The sequence below is a fragment of the Vulpes lagopus genome, chromosome 5, assembly GCF_018345385.1.
Source record: "Vulpes lagopus strain Blue_001 chromosome 5, ASM1834538v1, whole genome shotgun sequence".
Classification (NCBI taxonomy): Eukaryota; Metazoa; Chordata; class Mammalia; order Carnivora; family Canidae; genus Vulpes; species Vulpes lagopus.
Genome location: NC_054828.1, coordinates 67,829,932 through 67,847,707, shown reverse-complemented (window position 1 = coordinate 67,847,707; position 17,776 = coordinate 67,829,932). Strand labels below are relative to the sequence as shown.

Sequence of the window (17,776 nt, the reverse complement as noted above, 5' to 3'; positions counted from 1 at the left end):
GCCTTTACTCTTCGTTCAACCATCCAAATTCTTTGCTCATTTTCCTAATGGATTGTTGCTCTTTTTCTTTTAAACTTTGAATAATAGATTGTCCGTTGTCCATAATAGGAATTGTGGGATGTTTCACTCACTTTCTCCTTTCCTAATTATGCATTGTAAATGTAAAGCTCCATTTCACTCCATGTGGGTTGCATCCCTCAAGTTTTGATATGCAGTGTTTGCATTTTCATAAGATTATTTATTTATTTGAAAGAGAGCACGAGTGGGGGGGAGGGGCAGAAGAAGAAGCAGACTGCCTGCTGAATAGGAAGCCTGAAGGGCTCAGAGCTCAGAGCTGGATCCAAGGACCCTGAGATCATGACCTGAGCTGAAGGCAAACTCAAAGCCACCCAGGCACCTCTCCATTTTCATTGTTTTTTTGTACTTTGAGAACTTACTTTAGATTTAAGCTTATTATATTTCTAAACAGATGTGTTTTATTTTTGTGGTTTTTATATAATTGTTATTGATTTCTAATTTTATGCTATTGTGTCAGTGTTTTGTTGGTGATTATCGACTTTGGTGAACTTTAAAAAATGGTCTGGGTGTGCCTGAAAGCATGTGTTTTTCTCTATTCAGTTCAAGACTAATTGTATTGGTCAAGTTTTCTACTAACTTCTTTTTGTCCAGGTGGCCAATTATTGAAAGAAGTGTATTAAAATTTTCACTGATGATGGTGGATTTGGCAATTTTGTTAATTTTTCCTTCAGATATTTTGAGGCTGTTAGATACATATTAAATTTAGAATTGTAATATATTCATGGTAAATTATTCCTCTTATATTTCTCTTGTTCCTTAATATTGTGGTCATTTTTTTCCTAATTACATTTTTAAAATATTGTGGAATATACCACAATACATAAGATGGCATAAAATGTGCATGTATTGTGTAAGGATGCATAAAGGGAGTACCCATCTAATGGCCTTAGGTTATGGAAGAATGCAGGCAGTACCGTAAAAGTTCCTCAGTGCCCCCACACACCACATCCCTCTCTCTGTCTTTATCAAAGAGGTAACAGCTATCCTAACTTTATGAGAATTTCTTTGCTTTTCTCTATAGAGTTTTGCCATCTGTGTATGCATCTCATTTAATTTATCCTTCTTCTGAACTTTATACAAATGTATTTTGTGACAACTTGCAGAGTGCATACAAGGAAGTCTGAGATTTTTTTTTTTTTCTTTTGCTCAGTACTGTGTTTGACATTCAGCCCCATGCGGGATGGTAGCTGCAGTGCACTTGCCTACAGGCCTGTAGCATAGTCTTTTGTATATAGTTCATCCTCTGTTCATCAGTTACCTTTCACAGACATTTGGGTTGGTTCCAGTTTTCTGCTGTTACCCAAACCTGCTACTAGGTACAAAATTCTTTTAAGTATCTCCTAATATAATGTGCAAGAATGTTAAAGGAGAATTTTGCCCGGGTATACAATTGCTGGGTCATAGGATGTGAAGGTAAGCCCCGGTTCTAGTTTATTTGGCATTGCAGGATATTTTCCTAAGGTTTTGTTCCCATTCGTATCCTTATTGCAATACCACTTCCCAACATTCCATATATATATATTACTAATGTATATTACGGGACTTTGAATTTTTTATTAATTTGTTGGGTGTATAATGGCATTTCATGATGAATTTCTCATTTCACTGATTCCTAAAAACTGATTGTTTTTTCAAGTATTTATTAACATGAAACTGATTTAAACTAATATACTTAGGGAATCCCTGGGTGGCTCAGCGGTTTAGCACCTGCCTTCAGCCCAGGGCGTGATCCTGGAGTCCCGGGATTGAATCCCACGTCAGGCTCCCTGCATGGAGCCTGCTTCTCCCTCTGCCTTTCTCTCTCTCTCTCTCTCTCTCTCTCTCTGTGTCTATCATGAATAAATAAATAAAATCTTAAAAAAAATAATGTACTTAATTGATATCCTAATTTTAAGCCAAACTTTCATTAGAAATTAAACAATTTATTGATCCTCTAATGTTAAATAAATTTTGCATTCCTGAGGTGAACCCAGTTTGATCATATGTATTATCTTTGATTATCCTTTTTTGATCTTGCTGGATCCATTTTGCTACTTTAAAAAAATTTTTTTTTAATTTCTTTTTTTTAAATTTTTACTTAATTATGATAGTCACACAGAGAGAGAGAGAGAGAGAGAGAGGCAGAGACACAGGCAGAGGGAAAAGCAGGCTCCATGCACCGGGAGCCCAATGTGGGACTCGATCCTGGGTCTCCAGGATCACGCCCTAGGCTGAAGGCAGGCGCTAAAATGCTGAGCCACTCTGGGATCCCCCAGTTTGCTACTTTTTAAAGAACTCTGTATATATCTTTTGAGAGAGGTTGACTTGTAGTTTTTCCTTTTAGTGCTGTCCTTATCATGTTTTGGTAAGAAAGTTATGCTCTTCTCAAAAAAATGAGTTCAAAAATGTTCTTTTTCTATACTCTGAAGAATGTCTAAGATTGCAGTTTTTTTGTTGTTATTGTTGTTGTTAAGTAGGCTCCATATCCAGTATGAGGCTTGAACTCACTAGCTTGAGATCAAGACCTGAGCTGAGATCAAGGGTCAGACACTTAACCAACTGAGCCATCTAGGTGCCCTAATATTTCAATTTTTTATTCCCGGAGTGTTTGCTGGAATTCACCTGGAAAATCATGTTGGTCTGCATTTTCAGTGCAGGAAGATTTTCAATTTGATTTTCTTTAGTAATTTTAGGTATATTCAAAGTTTTCTATTTCTTTGTGTCAGTTATAGTAAGGTGTATTTTTTTAGGAATTTGTCTATTTCATCTCATTTTTCAGATTTATTGTCATAAAGTTGTTCTTGATTCCCTTATGTTATCTTTTTAATCCCTCTAGCATCTGTGATTAGGTTCCTCTTTTCATTCCTCAGGGTTTGTTTGCCTCCTTTGTTATTGGTCAGTCTCACCAGAGGTTGGTCAGGTGCATTACTCCTTTTAAAGAACCAGCTACTTTGGCTCTGTTGAGTTTCTGCATAGCATTTGGTTTTTATTTTATTAATGTCCACTATTTAACTTCCTTCTGCTTTCTTGAGTTTATTTTACCATTCTATTTTTCATTTCTTTTTTTTTTTTTTAATTTATTTATGATAGTCACAGAGAGAGAGAGAGAGAGAGAGAGGCAGAGACATAGGCAGAGGGAGAAGCAGGCTCCATGCACCGGGAGCCCGACGTGGGACTCGATCCCGGGTTTCCAGGATCGCGCCCTGGGCCAAAGGCAGGCGCCAAACCGCTGCGCCACCCAGGGATCCCCTTCTTTTTTTTTTTTTTTTTTTTTTTTAAGATTCTATTTATTTATTCATGAGAGGCACAGAGAGAGAGAGAGGCAGAGACAGGCAGAGGGAGAAGCAGGCTCCATGCAGGGAGCCCGACATGGGACTCGATTCCAGGTCTCCAGGATCACGCCCTGGGCCGAAGGTAGCCCCAAACCGCTGGGCCACCAGGGCTGCCCCTATTTTTCATTTCTTGAAATGAATGTTTAACTCCTTCATTTTCAGCTTTTCCTTTTTTATAAACGTTTCTCTCCAAGCACTACTTTAGGTATTTCTCAAGTTTTCATGGCTTTTTAAGTGTCTTTATCTAAATTTCGAGCAGATAATACTTTCCCATGATTCCAAACCTAGGAAATACAGAAATTTTTGCGCAAGGAGAACTCCCCCTCCCGAACTTACCTTCCATCTGCTCCCTTCCCATCGTGCCTGTGCCCATTGTGTCCTCCCACCGCCCACAGGTGACCTTGCTCTTGGTATTTCATGGATACTTCCAGCCTTTCTTGGTGGTTCACATGCAGTTATGACTAGCGAATCTTATTTTTCTTTTTTTATACACAACATATGGTATATTAAACACATTTTGCACCTTGTTTTTATATATCTTGGCAATAATTCCTTTTTTTTTTAAGATTTATTTATTTATTTGTGAGAGATACAGGGAGAGAGAGAGGCAGAGACATAGGCAGAGGGAGAAGCAGGCTCCTCACAGGGAGCCCAATGTGGGACTTGATCCTGGATCCCAGAATCACACCCTGAGCGGAAGGCAAACGCTCAACTGCTGAGCCACCCAGGCGTACCCCCCCGCCTTTTTTGACAATAATTCTTAGACATTCTTTCAGTGGCCTTATATCTAGAGCTTTATATTTTGTTTTTACGTCTGAATACTATTCCATTTCCATCATTTTGTCATCATTGCTGTACTGAGTAGTTTTCCCTCCTTTTTTGTTGTTATTACAAAAGATTATTATACATATATTCATGGTTTTTTTTAAAAGACTTTATTTATTTACTCATAAAGACAGAGAGAGAGAGGCAGAGACACAGGCAGAGGAGAAGCAGGCTCCATGCAGAGAGCCTGATGTGGGACTCCATCCAGGGTCTCAAGGATCACGCGCTGGGCTGCAGGCGGTGCTAAACTGCTGCGCCACCGGGGGTACCCTATATTCATGTTTAAATATATCTTAAAAGTAAAAGTGCTGGGTACAGATTATATATATTTAAGATTGTGTTGTAAAACCTTTATTATGGAAAGTTAGAAACAAAAAATCAGAGATGATTGTGTTAATGTCCCCCTGTGATCGTCTAGTTTCAACAAATACAGCCAGTCTCTTTTTTTTTTTTTTACTGAAATCATGTTTTTATTTATATGTATATTTTTTATTGGAGTTCGATTTGCCAACATATAGTATAACACCCAGTGCTCACCCAGTCAAGTGCCCCCCCTCTGCCCATCACCCAGTCACCCCACCCCCCCACCTCCTCTTCCACTACCCTTTGTTTGTTTCCCAGAGTTAGGAGTCTCTCATGTTCTGTATCCCTCTGATATTTCCCACTCATTTTCTCTCCTTTCCCCTATAATCCCTTTCACTATTTTTTATTTTCCCCAAGTGAATGAGACCATATAATGATTGTCCTTCTCCGATTGACTTACTTCATTCAGCATAATACCCTCCAGTTAGCCGGTCTCATTTTATCTATCTTCTTACTCACCTCCCCTTACTACTACCTCCACTCCCAGACTACTTGGAAATAAATTACAGACATCATTTCATCCATAAATATTTCTGTATTAACCCTATAAATATATGGTGAAAGCTCTTCTAGGGGACCCTGGTGGCTCAGTTGGTTAAGTGTCTGACTCTTAGTTTCAGGGGTTGGGTCATGATCTCCACTGAGTGCAGAGTGTGCTTGAGATTCTCTCTCTCTCTCTCTCTCCCCCTCCCCTTCCTCCCTCTCATATGTGCATTTTCCTTCTCTCTCTCTCTCTCAAATAAATAAATCTCTTTTTTTTAAAAAAATCTCTTTTATTTTTTAAAAGATTTTATTTATTTATTCATGAGAGACAGAGAGGGAGAGAAGCAGAGGGAGAAGGAGGCTCCATGCAGGGAGCCCGGTGTGGGACTCGATCCTGGGACTCCAGGGGCTCGCCCTGGGCGGAACGCAGACGCTCAACTGCTGAGCCACCCAGGCGTCCCTCAATAACAGTTTTAGAGAGATTTAACTTACATACCATACAATTCAGTGTACAGTTCAATGGTGTGGTATATTCACAGAGTTGTGCCCAGGACCACAGTTATTTTTAGAACATCTTCATCAGCCTAAAAGAAAGTCCCTATTCTTTGGCAGTTACCCTCCATCACACTGTCCCCTTGACCCCACCCTTCGCTCTAGATAACTGCTCATCTCTGTCTCTACAAATTTGCCTCTTCTAGACATTTCCTGTGACTGGAAACCTACAGTGTGTGACCTTTGTGTCTGGCTTCTTTCATTTACTTTCTCAAGGATCATCCATGTGGGGAGCATCCTGGGTGACTCAGCAGTTTAGCACCGACTTCGGCCCAGGGTGTGATCATGGGGACCCGGGATCAAGTCCCACGTCGGGACTCCCTGCATGGAGCCTGCTTCTCCCTCTGCCTGTGTCTCTGCCTCTCTGTTTCTCATGAATAAATAAATAATTTTTTTTAAAAGGATCATCCATGTGTAGTATGCACATTTCTTATATTTCATTGCCAAGTACTATTCCCCATTCTGTTCATATTCATTCATCACTTGGACATTTGGGTTATTTGTCCTTTTTAGTTTTATGAACAATACTGCTTTTAACATTTATGAATAAGATTTTGTGTGAACATAGGTTTTCATTTCTCTTGGTATGTAGCAAGGAGTAGAACTGCTGGAACCATATGGTAAACTTTTGGAGAAACTGCCAGACTTTTCCCAAAGCAGTAGCACCATCTTAAAATCCAACTAGTAGTGTGTGAGAGTTTCTCCATATCCTCATCAACATTTGCTTTTATCTTTTCAACTTTAGCCGTCTTAGTGAGTGTGAAGTGGCATTTCTTTGTGGTTTTGATTTGTATTTCCCTGATGGCTAAAGAAGTGGCACATCTTTTCATGTGCTTTATTAGCAATTTGTGTATCTTCTTTGGAGAGGTGTCTTCAGATCTTTTGCCTTTTTAAAAAATTCCATTATCTGTCTTTTTTTTTTTTTAAAGATTTTATTTATTATTTATTCATGAGAGACACACAGAGAGAGAGGCAGAGACACAGGCAGAGGGAGAAGCAGGCTCCATGCAGGGAGCCTGACGTGGGACTCCATCCTGGTCTCCAGGATCAGGCCCTGGGCTGAAGGGGCGCTAAACTGCTGAGATACCTGGGCTGCCCAGCATTATTTGTCTTTTTATTATTGAGTTGTAAGATTTCTTTATATATTCTGGATAGAAGTTTTATGAGATACATGATTTGCAAATATTTTCTCCTGTTCTTTGGATTGTCATTTCACATTCTTAATGGTGTCCTTTGCAGCACAAAAACTTTTAATTTTGATGAATTCCAATTTACTTATTTTTTATTGCTTGTGCCTTTTATGTCATATCAAATAAACCATTAGGTCATCTAAATCCGTGAAGACTTATACCTATATTTTCTCTTAAAAATGTTATAGTTTTACATTTAGGTCTTTGATCCATTTTGAGTTAATTTTTGTATATAGTATGAGGTAGGGGTCCAATTTCATTTTTTTGCACATAGGTATCCAGTTGACTCACCACTATTTGTTGAAAAGATGATTCCCATTGAATTATCTTGATAACCTTTCAAAAAATCAAATGAGAATAAAAGTAAAGGTTAATTTCTAGACTGTAAATTCTATCTCATTGGTCTATGTATCTGTCTCTAAGTCAGTACTACACTGTCATGATCATTGTACTTTTGTAGCAAGTTTTGAAATCAGTGTGGGTTTTCCAACTTTGGGTTGTTTTTTTTTTTTTTCAGATTATTTTGACTATTTAGAGTCCCTTGAATTTTCATGAATTTTAGGATCAGTTAATTTCCAAAACAAAGCCAGCTGGAATTTGGTGAGGATCGCTATATTAAGTCTTTTAATCTCTGAGGTTGGATATCTTTACATGTATTTAAGTCTTTGACTTCTTTAAGAAATGTTTTGTAGTTTTCAAGCATTTGGTACATTTATTCCTAATTATTTTCTCTTTTTTTTAAGATTTTATTTATTTATTTGAGAGAGAGAGAGAGCATGAGCAAGAGGGAGGTGCAGAGGCAAAGGGAGAAGCAGGGTCCCTGCTGAGGGCTCTATCCCAGGATCCCAGGACCACAACCTGAGCTGAAGGCAGTCTCTCAACCAAGTGAGCCATGCAGGAACTCCTAATTATTTTATTTTTTGATGCTATTGTAAATGGAATTATTTTCTTTTTACTATTTTATTATTTTATTTTTGAATTGTTCATTGAATGTATAGAAATACAATTGATGCCTATATCCTGCAGCCTTATTGAACTTGGATATTAGTTCTATAGCTTAATAGATTCTTTAGGATTTTCTTTCTTTCTTTCTTTCTTTCTTCCTTCCTTCCTTTCTTTCCTTTTCTTTTTTTTAGTAGGTGCTACACCCAACATGCAGCCCAATGAGCAGCTTCAACTCCCAACCCCAAGGCCAAGACCTGAGCTAAGACCAAAAGTCAAACATTTAACCGATTGAGCCACCCAGGTGCTCCTAGGATTTTCGGTATATAAAATCATCTGTGAATGGAAATAGTTTTACTTTTTTCTTTCCAATATAGATGCTTTTTCTTTTTTTTTTTTTCCCTTTTTGCCCTAGTCAAAACCTCCAACCCAATGTTGAATGGAAGTGGCAGAAGCAGACATACCTCTCTTATTCCTTTTTCTCTTTTTTGAGAAAGAGATAAAGAGTGCAAGCATAAGAAAGAACTAGAGTTGGGGCTGGGAGGAAGGGGCAGAGAGAGAGGGAGAAAGAATCTCAAGCAGGCTCCATGCCCAGTGTGGAGCTGATATGGGGCTTAATCTCATGACTTCAAGATCATGCCCTGAACTGAAATCACACTCAACTGAGCCACCCAGGTGCCCCATCCTTGTCTTATTCATGATCTTAGGAGGAAACTATTCAGTTTTTCACCATTAAGTATAATGTTAGCTGTGGATTTTTAATAAATACTTCTTATATTGATGAAATTCTCTTTTCATTCAAGTTTGTCAAATGCTTTCATCATGAAGATGTGTCACATTTTGTCAAATGCTTTTTCCGCATCCATTGAGATGATCATGTGGTTTTTGTCCTTTATTCTGTTAATCATTTACATTAATTGATTTTTTTATGTTAGCCCAAGTTTGTACTCCTGGGATAAATCCACTTGGTCTGGTGTGTAATACTTTTTATATGTTGCTAAATTTGATTAGCTAGCATTTTGTTGAGGTTTTGGGGTCTTTATTCATAAGAGATACTGGCTTATAGTTTCCTTTTCTTATTATATATTTGTCTAGATTTGGTATCAGGGTGATAATACTGGCTTTGTGGTATGAGTTGGGGAATATTGTCTCTTCTTTTTTCTGGAAGAGTTTGAGAGAGATTGATCTTTATTGTTTTTTTTTTTTTAAGATTTTATTTATTCATTCATGAGAGACACAGAGAGAGAGAGAGACACAGGCAGAGGGAGAAGCAGGCCCCATGCAGGGAGCCCTATGCGGGACTTGATCCCTGGTCTCCAGGATCACACCCTGGGCCAAAGGTGGCGCTAAACCTCTGAGCCACCAGGGCTGCCCTTTATTGTTTTTTAAATATTTGGTAGAATTCACCAGTAGACCCATCTGGCCCAGGCTTTCCTATGTGGTTAGTTTCTGGATTACTAATTCAATCTCCATACTGGTTATGGGTCTATTCATATTGTTTACTTCTTTTTGAGTCAGTTTTGGTAGCTGTGTCTTTCTAGAAATTTGTCCATTTCATCTAAGTTAATCTAATTTGTTGGCGTGTAGGTATTCATAGTCTTTCTTTACAATCCTTTATTTCTGTGAGGTTGATAGTAATGTTCCCTCTTTCATTTCTGATACTAATTTGAGTCTTTTCTTTTTTTTTTCTTGGTAAGTTTAGCTGAAGTTTTGTCACTTACTGATCTTTTCAAAACAACTTTTAGTTTCATTGATTTTTCTCTATTGCTTTTTTGTTCTCTAGTTCACTTATTTTTGTTCTAATCTGTGTTACTTCCTTCACTCTGCTTGCTTTGGGTTTAGTTTGCTTTTCTTTTTCTAGTGTTTGAGGTCTTTTTTTCTTTTTTAATATTGTCTTTTGCAGGGAAAAATTTTAATCCTATGCATACACATACATGTGTACACACACAAAAAGAATATATGTTTCAAATACATAGAAGTACAATTGACCCTTGATCAACAGGTTTGAACTGTGTGGGCCCACTTATAAGTTGATTTTTTTCAGTAAATATATTGGAAAATTTTTAGGAGATTTATGATAGTTTGAAAAAAACTCACAGATGAACCACATAGCCTAGAAATGCTGAGAAAATTAAGTTAGATATATCATGAATGCATGAAATATAGGTAGGTAGTAGGCTGTTTTATCATTTGCTACCATAAAATATACACAAGTCTATTATAAAAAGTTAAAATTTATCAAAATGTATGCACAGACTTATAGACCATATATGGTGCCATTCACAGTAGAGAGAAATGTAAACAAACAAAAGGGTGCAGAATTATATAACAACAGCATAAAACTGTAGAACATACTGTACTACTGTAGTGCTTTTGTAGCCACCTCCTGTTGCTATTCGGATGAGCTCAAGTGTTGCAGGGATCTGCTTAAAACTCCACGACAATCATCTCCGCATGAGCAGTTTGTCTCCATAAATTGCTTTTCACAGTAAAAAGTGATCTCTTGTGGCTTTTGCTATTAATAGTTAAGTTGTGGGGGAGTCAGAAGTTATGTGCAGATTTTTGACTTGGGGAGGTGGGGAGGAGGGGGAGGTCAGCATCCCTAACCCCCTGCAATGTTCAAGGGTCAACTGTGTCTGTGTGTATCTCAAATACATACAAGTATGTATACACTGTATTTATATAAAGCAAGAATGTGAAACAAAAATTGGCTCTACAGGGAAGCTGCCTGAATTCAATTCCCTGTTTTTACCACTTACCAGTGGTCAACCTGACCAAGTCCCTTATCTGCATCAAACCTAAGTTTTTTGAGCCATGAAATTGAGATATTAATCCCTCCCTCACTAGGTTTTTGTGATCATTAACTGAGCTAAAGTACATAAAGTGTCCTATACACCGTGTCTGCACAGAACCAGATACACAGTAAGTGCTGAACAAAAGGCAGCTGCTCGAAGAATGAAAGCTAATCCCTAGTAGTAATTATTTGTTCACCCATCTGTCCTGGCAGTTCCTCTGTGACGAGGGTGCTGGTATTTCCGGGGACTACATTGATCGTGTGGATGAGCCCTTATCCTGCTCTTATGTGTTGACCGTCCGGACTCCTCGGCTCTGCCCCCACCCTCTCCTTAGGCCCCCACCCAGCGCTGCTCCTCAGGCCATCCTCTGTCACCCTGCCCTGCAGCCTGAGGAGTACATGGCCTACATTCAGAGGCAAGCTGGTGAGTAATTAGAAGAACAAGGAGAGGGGGCCCCTGGGTGGCTCAGTGGTTGAGTGTTTGCCTTTGGCTCGGGTCATGATCCCTGGGGTCCTGGGATTGAGTCCTGCATCAGGCTCTCCGCAGGGAGGCTGCTTCTCCCTCTGCCTATGTCTCTGCCTCTCTCTCTCTCTGTATTCTCATGAATAAAGATATAAAATCTTAAAAAAGAGAAAAGAAAAAAAAAAGAGAAAAGAGAGGAAGAAGAGACACCAGGAGAGACAAGTGGAAGATAAGGTAGGCATGTGGCCTTGTCCTGCCCACACACTGTTTTTCAGTAGACTCAAAGCAGTATGGAGATAAAGCCCTAGAGGAGCTGCAAGACCTGGAGCCGCAAACGTGGGGTGAGGCCCAACCCGGAGTGGTGCCCTCAAAGAGAGGAGGTAGGATCTTCCAGCATCTGTTCCATGAAACTTCTCCACTTCTTCCCTTCCCCAGTCCTACTGACCTGCACTGACCATTGGGGGTGGGGAGGAAGTCCTACGGGCCCTAATTCCTTAGTAATAGTGAAGGGGAATGTACCCCATTCTACTTGCTCCCTTCTGTTTCTCCCACCTTTCAGAGTCCTCCCTGTTCTCTGTATCCCAGGTGCACATCCAACCAAGGATGACAGTAAGGAGTCCGATTTCTGGAAGATGCTTCCTGAGCCACAGGAGCAGACCCCTGGGGCAGCGGAGACGCCGGCTGAGGTGAGAGCTGGCTTCCCAGCTATTTCTCTGATGAGGCTGACCCTGGGCAAGCTGAGGTCATCGTGAGTTGACCTACACCTATCCAGGGAGGCAAGGATCTACCCAGAACCACTGCCTTAAGAATGTGGTAGGTGTGAACGAGCTTGTGGACTTGACTCTGCCCTTTTCTCCTCATCAGGAGCAGGAACCAAACCTTGAGGCCGCAGATCCAGCTCCGGGCCCTCCCCATGGTGAGCAGAACCCTCCACCTCTCCTTTACCGCTTGAATGTATTTTGGGGCTGGTGGGGGTGGGGGTGGGGTGGAACTAAACACTGGTGGGGGAGGTTGGGCGGCCAGGCCAGCAGTGAATTCATCTTTATTGAATTGGAGGCAATACTATTTACAGACAGCAATGCTATTCTAGGGAGATAACGGAACTCAGTGGTTCCGCTACTTGCTGACTTTGTAATCCTGGGTGATTGCACTTAACCTCAATTTCCTCACCCCCAGCAGTGGGTAATCCCCCTACCTTACAGGGTAGTTGTGAGGTTCAGTGAGAACGAGTCTGTAGTTCACAGCAGAATGCCCCAAACAGAGTAGACCAGAGTAGACAAGAAATGGTTTCTATTTGGCAGAAAGGAGAGAACAGTATCCAGGGAAGAGAAGGCTGTGGCCCCAGAATTTCTTCCGTAGTCCTCAGAACTGGAGTAATTGCCAGCAGGGCCCAGCAGTGCGGGTGCAAGCAGCGTGTTAGCATCCCCTGTCTCATCTGTGGGTCCACCTTAGGACAGCACCTTCCAGGGGCCTGTGTCGGCCCCTATCTCACTGACCAGACAGGTGGCTCCCGGACGCAGGGACCATGTCCTTCCCTGGTCTCCTCATCTCCTCTCCTTAGGAAATCAAAATAGAATTTAGGACACAACTGCTTCATCCCTGCTCTTTCATCTCAGATTTTCAGAACAACGTACAGGTCAAAGTCATCCGGAGTCCTGCAGACTTGATTCGATTGATAGAGGAGCTGAAAGGTGGGACCAAAAAGGTATGGGCCCCTGCTCAACAGAGGGAGAGAACCCGCCTCCCCTGCTGGGAGCGCTTAGAGAACGGCCCCTGGAGTGAGCCCAGGAGAGCTGACTCCCTTTCTTTCCTCCTCCCGAGTCACCCCACTGCCACACTCCAGCCACTGTCTATCTGTGGCCCACACGTCTCTACTGAAACCCCAACTGTCCGTCTCTTTCTCCCGATCCCCGTCCACCTAGGGCAAGCCCAACGGAGGCCAAGAGCAGCCTGTAGGTGAGGCAGCAGAAGTCCCTCAAAGGGAAGCAGAGGAGAAGGACAAGAGCGACACGGATCATCAGAACGAGGTGGAAGAGGAGGAAGAGGAGGATGAAGATGAAGATGAAGATGAGCAGCAGTTACTGGGAGAGTTTGAGAAGGAACTGGAAGGGATACTGCTTCCGTCAGACCGAGACCGGCTCCGCTCAGAGGTGAAGGCCGGCATGGAGCGGGAGCTGGAGACCATCATCCAGGAAGTGAGCACAGCCCTTACCCTGCTCGCCTTGGCGGCCGGCTGCTCCTATGGACTAGGGAAGGCTGGGGGGCCAAAGGAATGAAGGGCGGCCTGTGGCTGGCACAGGGCAGGGGCACAGGGCAGGGAACAGTGTGCTCAGCTGCCACTTGTTTCCTTAATGGGAGGAGGGGACTGTAGGGAAGGGGGGACCAGAGGGAGGGCCAAGACTTAGCCGTTGCTCTCCTGTTAGAGCACGGACCACTGAGCTGCACTCCCCCACCCCCTGACTCCACTCTCCTGCCTTGGGCATTCCAGACAGAGAAGGAGCTGGACCCAGACGGGTTGAAGAAGGAATCTGAGCGTGATCGGGCAATGCTGGCCCTGACCTCCACTCTCAACAAACTCATCAAAAGGCTGGAGGAGAAACAGAGTCCAGAGCTGGTGAAGAAGCACAGGAAAAGGAGGGTTGCCCCCAAAAAGCCTCCCCCCAGCCCCCCACCAGCAGGTAAGAGCTGTTGGACAGGGTCCCTCAGCTGGTGTACCCTGGTGGGCATCCCGTTTTGCCCTTCCGAGGGTGCTCACTCCCCTCCATCCTCCTGGAACGCAGCTCTCCTGCCTTCTTCCCACTGCCTCCATCCCTTTGCCTGGTTACCTCCTACTCAGTCATCCCTTCAGGAAGCGGCTTTTAGAGCATGTCTGTCCGGTTTTCTGGCTGGCTCCCGTGTACCCAGCGCCTAGCACTTCCACGGTGCATGGTGGGTGGTCGGTAGAAACTAATGGAACAACTGGGAGCCAGCCTGTGTGCGGAAGACCACACACCTGTGAAGGACGCAGCATATCAACAGTGAGCCCCATGCGCTGGGAAAGGCCCCCCCTTGTAGGGTGTGAACGGGCAAGCCTGGCTGGTCAGAAGCCAGTTGCCTGGCAGGACAGACGTGGAGTTATTGCTTCCTCCTGCACCCCTGAGCTCCATGCCACAGGGTCATATGAGATTAGACATTCCAAATGGAATGTTCTGTTTTCACACCTTCCATCCCACCATCTCTATAAACATTGGAATGTCTTTCGAGTACCAGCATGTGGAACAAAACCACAGTTTTCCAACCTGCTTTCCTAAAACAAAACTCCTCTGTTGGCCCAGGTGACCTGATTTTTGCTTCAGAAAACACAGTGGTTTTTCCTGTAGGGGACAGGCAGGATGATTGGTCCAGGAGGGGAAAGGGAGGCTGCGGTTAGTGGAGGGAGCTTTATAGGCTGAAGGGGGACGGAGGAAGGGGGCACTGACTCTGAGCCCCGGTTCATCGATGCGTGTGATGGAAAATTGGATGGAAAACTGCCAGGACCAGTTGATGGCTTAGGGAGAGGTGACCACCGCAGCCCCTAACCTGGAATCACGGCTCTGCTTTGTGTCTCCCTGTGTGTCTCCCCCTCTAAGAGGAGGATCCTGAACACAGAGTCCAGGTCCGGGTCACCAAGCTCCGTCACGGAGGCCCCAATCAGGATCTGACTGTCCTCGAGATGAAACGGGAAAACCCACAGCTGAAACAAATCGAGGGGCTGGTGAAAGAGCTGCTGGAGAGGGAGGGGCTCACGGCAGAAGGTGGGCCCTGGGGCGGGCTGGCTTAAGAGTTGTTGGCAGGGCCTGCTGCCCAAGGTGGAGGGGCTGGGTCCAGGTGGACTGGAAACCTCGCTGGGGACCTGGGAGGCAGAGGGCCCTGCACGGACGCTCCCACCTTTCCTCTTCCTCTCACTGCCCACGTGGCTCCTTTCCAGGGAAAATTGAAATCAAAATCGTGCGACCAGGGGCTGAAGGGGCAGAGGAGGACTCACACTGGCTGACTGATGAGGACACGAGAAACCTCAAGGAGATTTTCTTCAATATTTTGGTGAGGGGCAGCTTACGCCCAGCCCTGGATCTCCAAGCCTTGACCCCGGTCTAGCCCGCCACGGAGATGAGAGCATGGCTTGGGCCCTGCTGGCCAGTCCCAGCCTCACCCCCTCCTGGGCTGCTGGAATTTCTGGCGGCTGGGCGGGTGTTCCCCTGCAGAAGAAGCGCAGGGGCCGTGTCCCTGCCCTCCTCACGTGCGGGGCCGGGCCGGATCCTCCAGGGCCCAGTGCCGCCCTTGGCTCTCCACCAGCAACCCTGCTCACCGCACCCCCGCCCGCCCTCCCCGCAGGTGCAGGGAGCAGAGGAGGCGCAGAAGGAGCGGCAGCGCCAGAAGGACCTGGAGAGCAATTACCGCCGCGTGTGGGGCTCTCGGGGCGCAGAGGGCACAGGGGACCTGGACGAGTTTGACTTCTGAGACCACTTCTGCTGTTGGCTGGCCAAGGAGTCCAGAGCCTGCCTAGCCTGGCCCTGCCTCCTCCCGCCCTGCACCCCGGGGCCCCTAGGGCAAAACAGCAGAGTAGGGCTGAGCGGTGGACCTGGCTTCCTCCGGCCTCCTGCCGCCTTCTTCCCTGGGAGGGGGAGGGTAGAGGGGCCCTGTGGGGTGAGCGTGCTGCTGCTGCCGTCACCCCTACTGCCCAGAGCCACCCAAGACCTCGCAGGCCTATGGGGTTTGCTCTCCCAGGCTTCTCCCCACAACCCCTTCCTTTTGTCCCTGGCTCCCCATACCAGTCCCCTAACTTGTTGGTTCCTCTCTCCTCCCTCCCTAGAGAGTTGGTGAGATCTTTTGAGCAAAGGAGGGCAGGGGGAGCAAGAAGAGTGGGGCGGCTCAGCAGGCCCCCCACGCCCTGCCTGAGCTGCTCCTCGGGGTCACCCCCTTCCCTTGGATCAGCTGGGGATCCCCTGCTCCTTTCCGTGCCCACATTGTTCCCTACAATACGTGCTTCCAAGTTGAGGTGCCTTTGCCTCTGTTTCTGAGGAAATGGAGAAAGTTGCCCACCACCTCTGACACGATCCCACTGAAAAGGGTGGGGTACAGAACCACCCACCATGTTCTTGAACAATCAGGTTTCTCAGTAAAGAACTGGACCATCGATCCATCAATCTGTGTTTTCTTCTTGGGGTAGGTGGGCTGGGGGCTATAGCAGGCATGAGGCTTAGTGTTCTCAGGGTGGAGTGCACACTCTCCTATCCCATCCTGTGCTCCACACCCTCCCACCCAGGTGCCACCAGTGGTACTAGGGCCCATGGGAAGAGACCAGGACAGAGAAACAAAGCCCACTGGCCTGCCAAGGGCGGAAACACTCATAGTACTGCCGTCCCTCCTTTTCCTCATCTATTTCCATTCCTTCCCTTCTCCCCCTTCACATCCCGGAAGCCGAGTGCACCCCATGCAGTTACCCCACCGCAGGGATCCTCCTGCTGAACTCCTGCAGCATGCCGCAGCTGCCGTTTGCCACCCGCACCCTGTGCCCACCTGGCCACACCGCTTCATTTCTGCCAGAAAAGACTCTCCTCGCCACGCTCAGAGGGCGCTGCTGCCCTCGGAGGCCAGCCTCCCACCGTGCTGGGTAGTAGGTGGCTCTGGGTAGGTCTCTCCCTGTCCTCCTCCTTGTGGAGCACAGACACGGGGCCCCTCACCTCCCCCTTTCTCCTCCTGCTCCCCATCTCTGAGCTATACAGTCTTCTCCTGCAGCCACTGCTCACAAGGTAGGTTAGAGGCCACTGAACTGGGTCTCCCGAAGTGCCAAGTGAGATTCAAGTGTTCTGGAAGGAAGTCGTCCGAGACGGACCCTCTTCTTTCTGAATGTAGACAGGTGCTTATTTTTCATGTTATGCTTAAATTGTTTTATGTAGAAATGTAAACGGGTAGACTTGTGAAATCCTGCTTCCCCAGGTCCATTTTGAGTGTCTTCTGGGGAGGAATGCTTCACCGGTGCAAGACCTGTGGCACCGCCCGGAGCCCAGCTGCAGTGGGGAATGCTGGGTTCAAATCCTCCCTCCTCTATTTACTCAGTGGGGCCCGTGAACAGTTAACTCTTCAAGTGCTGTTTCCTCACCGTAAGTTGTGGATAATCACACTGGCCTCCGACGGTGGTTGGGAGTATGGAATAAAACCTGCTGTGTGTATGTATCATGCTCTTGGCACAGCACCTGGAGAACATTCGAGACGTTCTAAGGAACCAGCTCCTGAGTTCTGAAGAGACTAGATGGTACTTGGAGGCCAGAGTCTTAGATGGAATCTCAAAAGCTGATCTGAAGCTACAGTGGAATCTTTCAGAATGGGAGAGCCGGGAGAGGCTGGGGCGGGAAAGTTTGCCTTGATGGGGATGGACTCTTAAGATCATCAGAAAACTGAGTTCTGGAAACCTTGCTAGATTTAATCATCCTGTACTTTCAATAGTAAATTCCTTTTTGCTTTCCTTTGGCGTTTGGTGGGAGTTTGGTGGAACCTCCCGTGGAGGAAGTTGGTCTGCCCCAGCTGTGCTAAGTCAAACAAAAGGAGGGGAGCAGGAGGTGTGGGACGGGGCAAGGTTGGGGGGGGTGGAGGGGCAGCAGGAATCCAGGTGAGGACACCTATGAACTTGGATGTAAAATGGCAGCAGCTCCCCTCAGCCCCACAGGGAGTCTCCTAGAGTCCTATTCTGCACAACCTGGAGGGCTTGAAACTATGTCATCCCATCCACTACATCCTTCACATTTCCCACAAGGCCAGA

The 17,776-nt window shown here is 45.3% G+C and overlaps 1 protein-coding gene across 7 annotated transcripts in view; it reads left to right on the top strand.

Annotated features, from left to right (window-relative positions):
• Positions 1 to 16,153, top strand: part of OS9 (OS9 endoplasmic reticulum lectin) — a 30,256-nt gene extending 14,103 nt beyond the window's left edge. For 2 of the 7 annotated variants that reach the window (XM_041754619.1, XM_041754618.1), the window contains exons 6-15: positions 10,752 to 10,962; positions 11,280 to 11,381; positions 11,587 to 11,687; positions 11,866 to 11,917; positions 12,618 to 12,706; positions 12,924 to 13,196; positions 13,490 to 13,679; positions 14,610 to 14,774; positions 14,948 to 15,060; positions 15,352 to 16,153. In XM_041754619.1, coding sequence (XP_041610553.1) covers positions 10,752 to 10,962; positions 11,280 to 11,381; positions 11,587 to 11,687; positions 11,866 to 11,917; positions 12,618 to 12,706; positions 12,924 to 13,196; positions 13,490 to 13,679; positions 14,610 to 14,774; positions 14,948 to 15,060; positions 15,352 to 15,477 — 1,422 coding nt within the window. In that variant the 3' untranslated portion in view covers positions 15,478 to 16,153. Of the gene's footprint in view, positions 1 to 10,751; positions 10,963 to 11,276; positions 11,382 to 11,586; positions 11,688 to 11,865; positions 11,918 to 12,617; positions 12,707 to 12,923; positions 13,197 to 13,489; positions 13,680 to 14,609; positions 14,775 to 14,947; positions 15,061 to 15,351 lie in introns of all 7 variants that reach the window. The other 5 variants (XM_041754617.1, XM_041754616.1, XM_041754621.1 and 2 more) reach the window with 3 other exon arrangements.
• Positions 16,154 to 17,776: the final 1,623 nt, after the last annotated feature.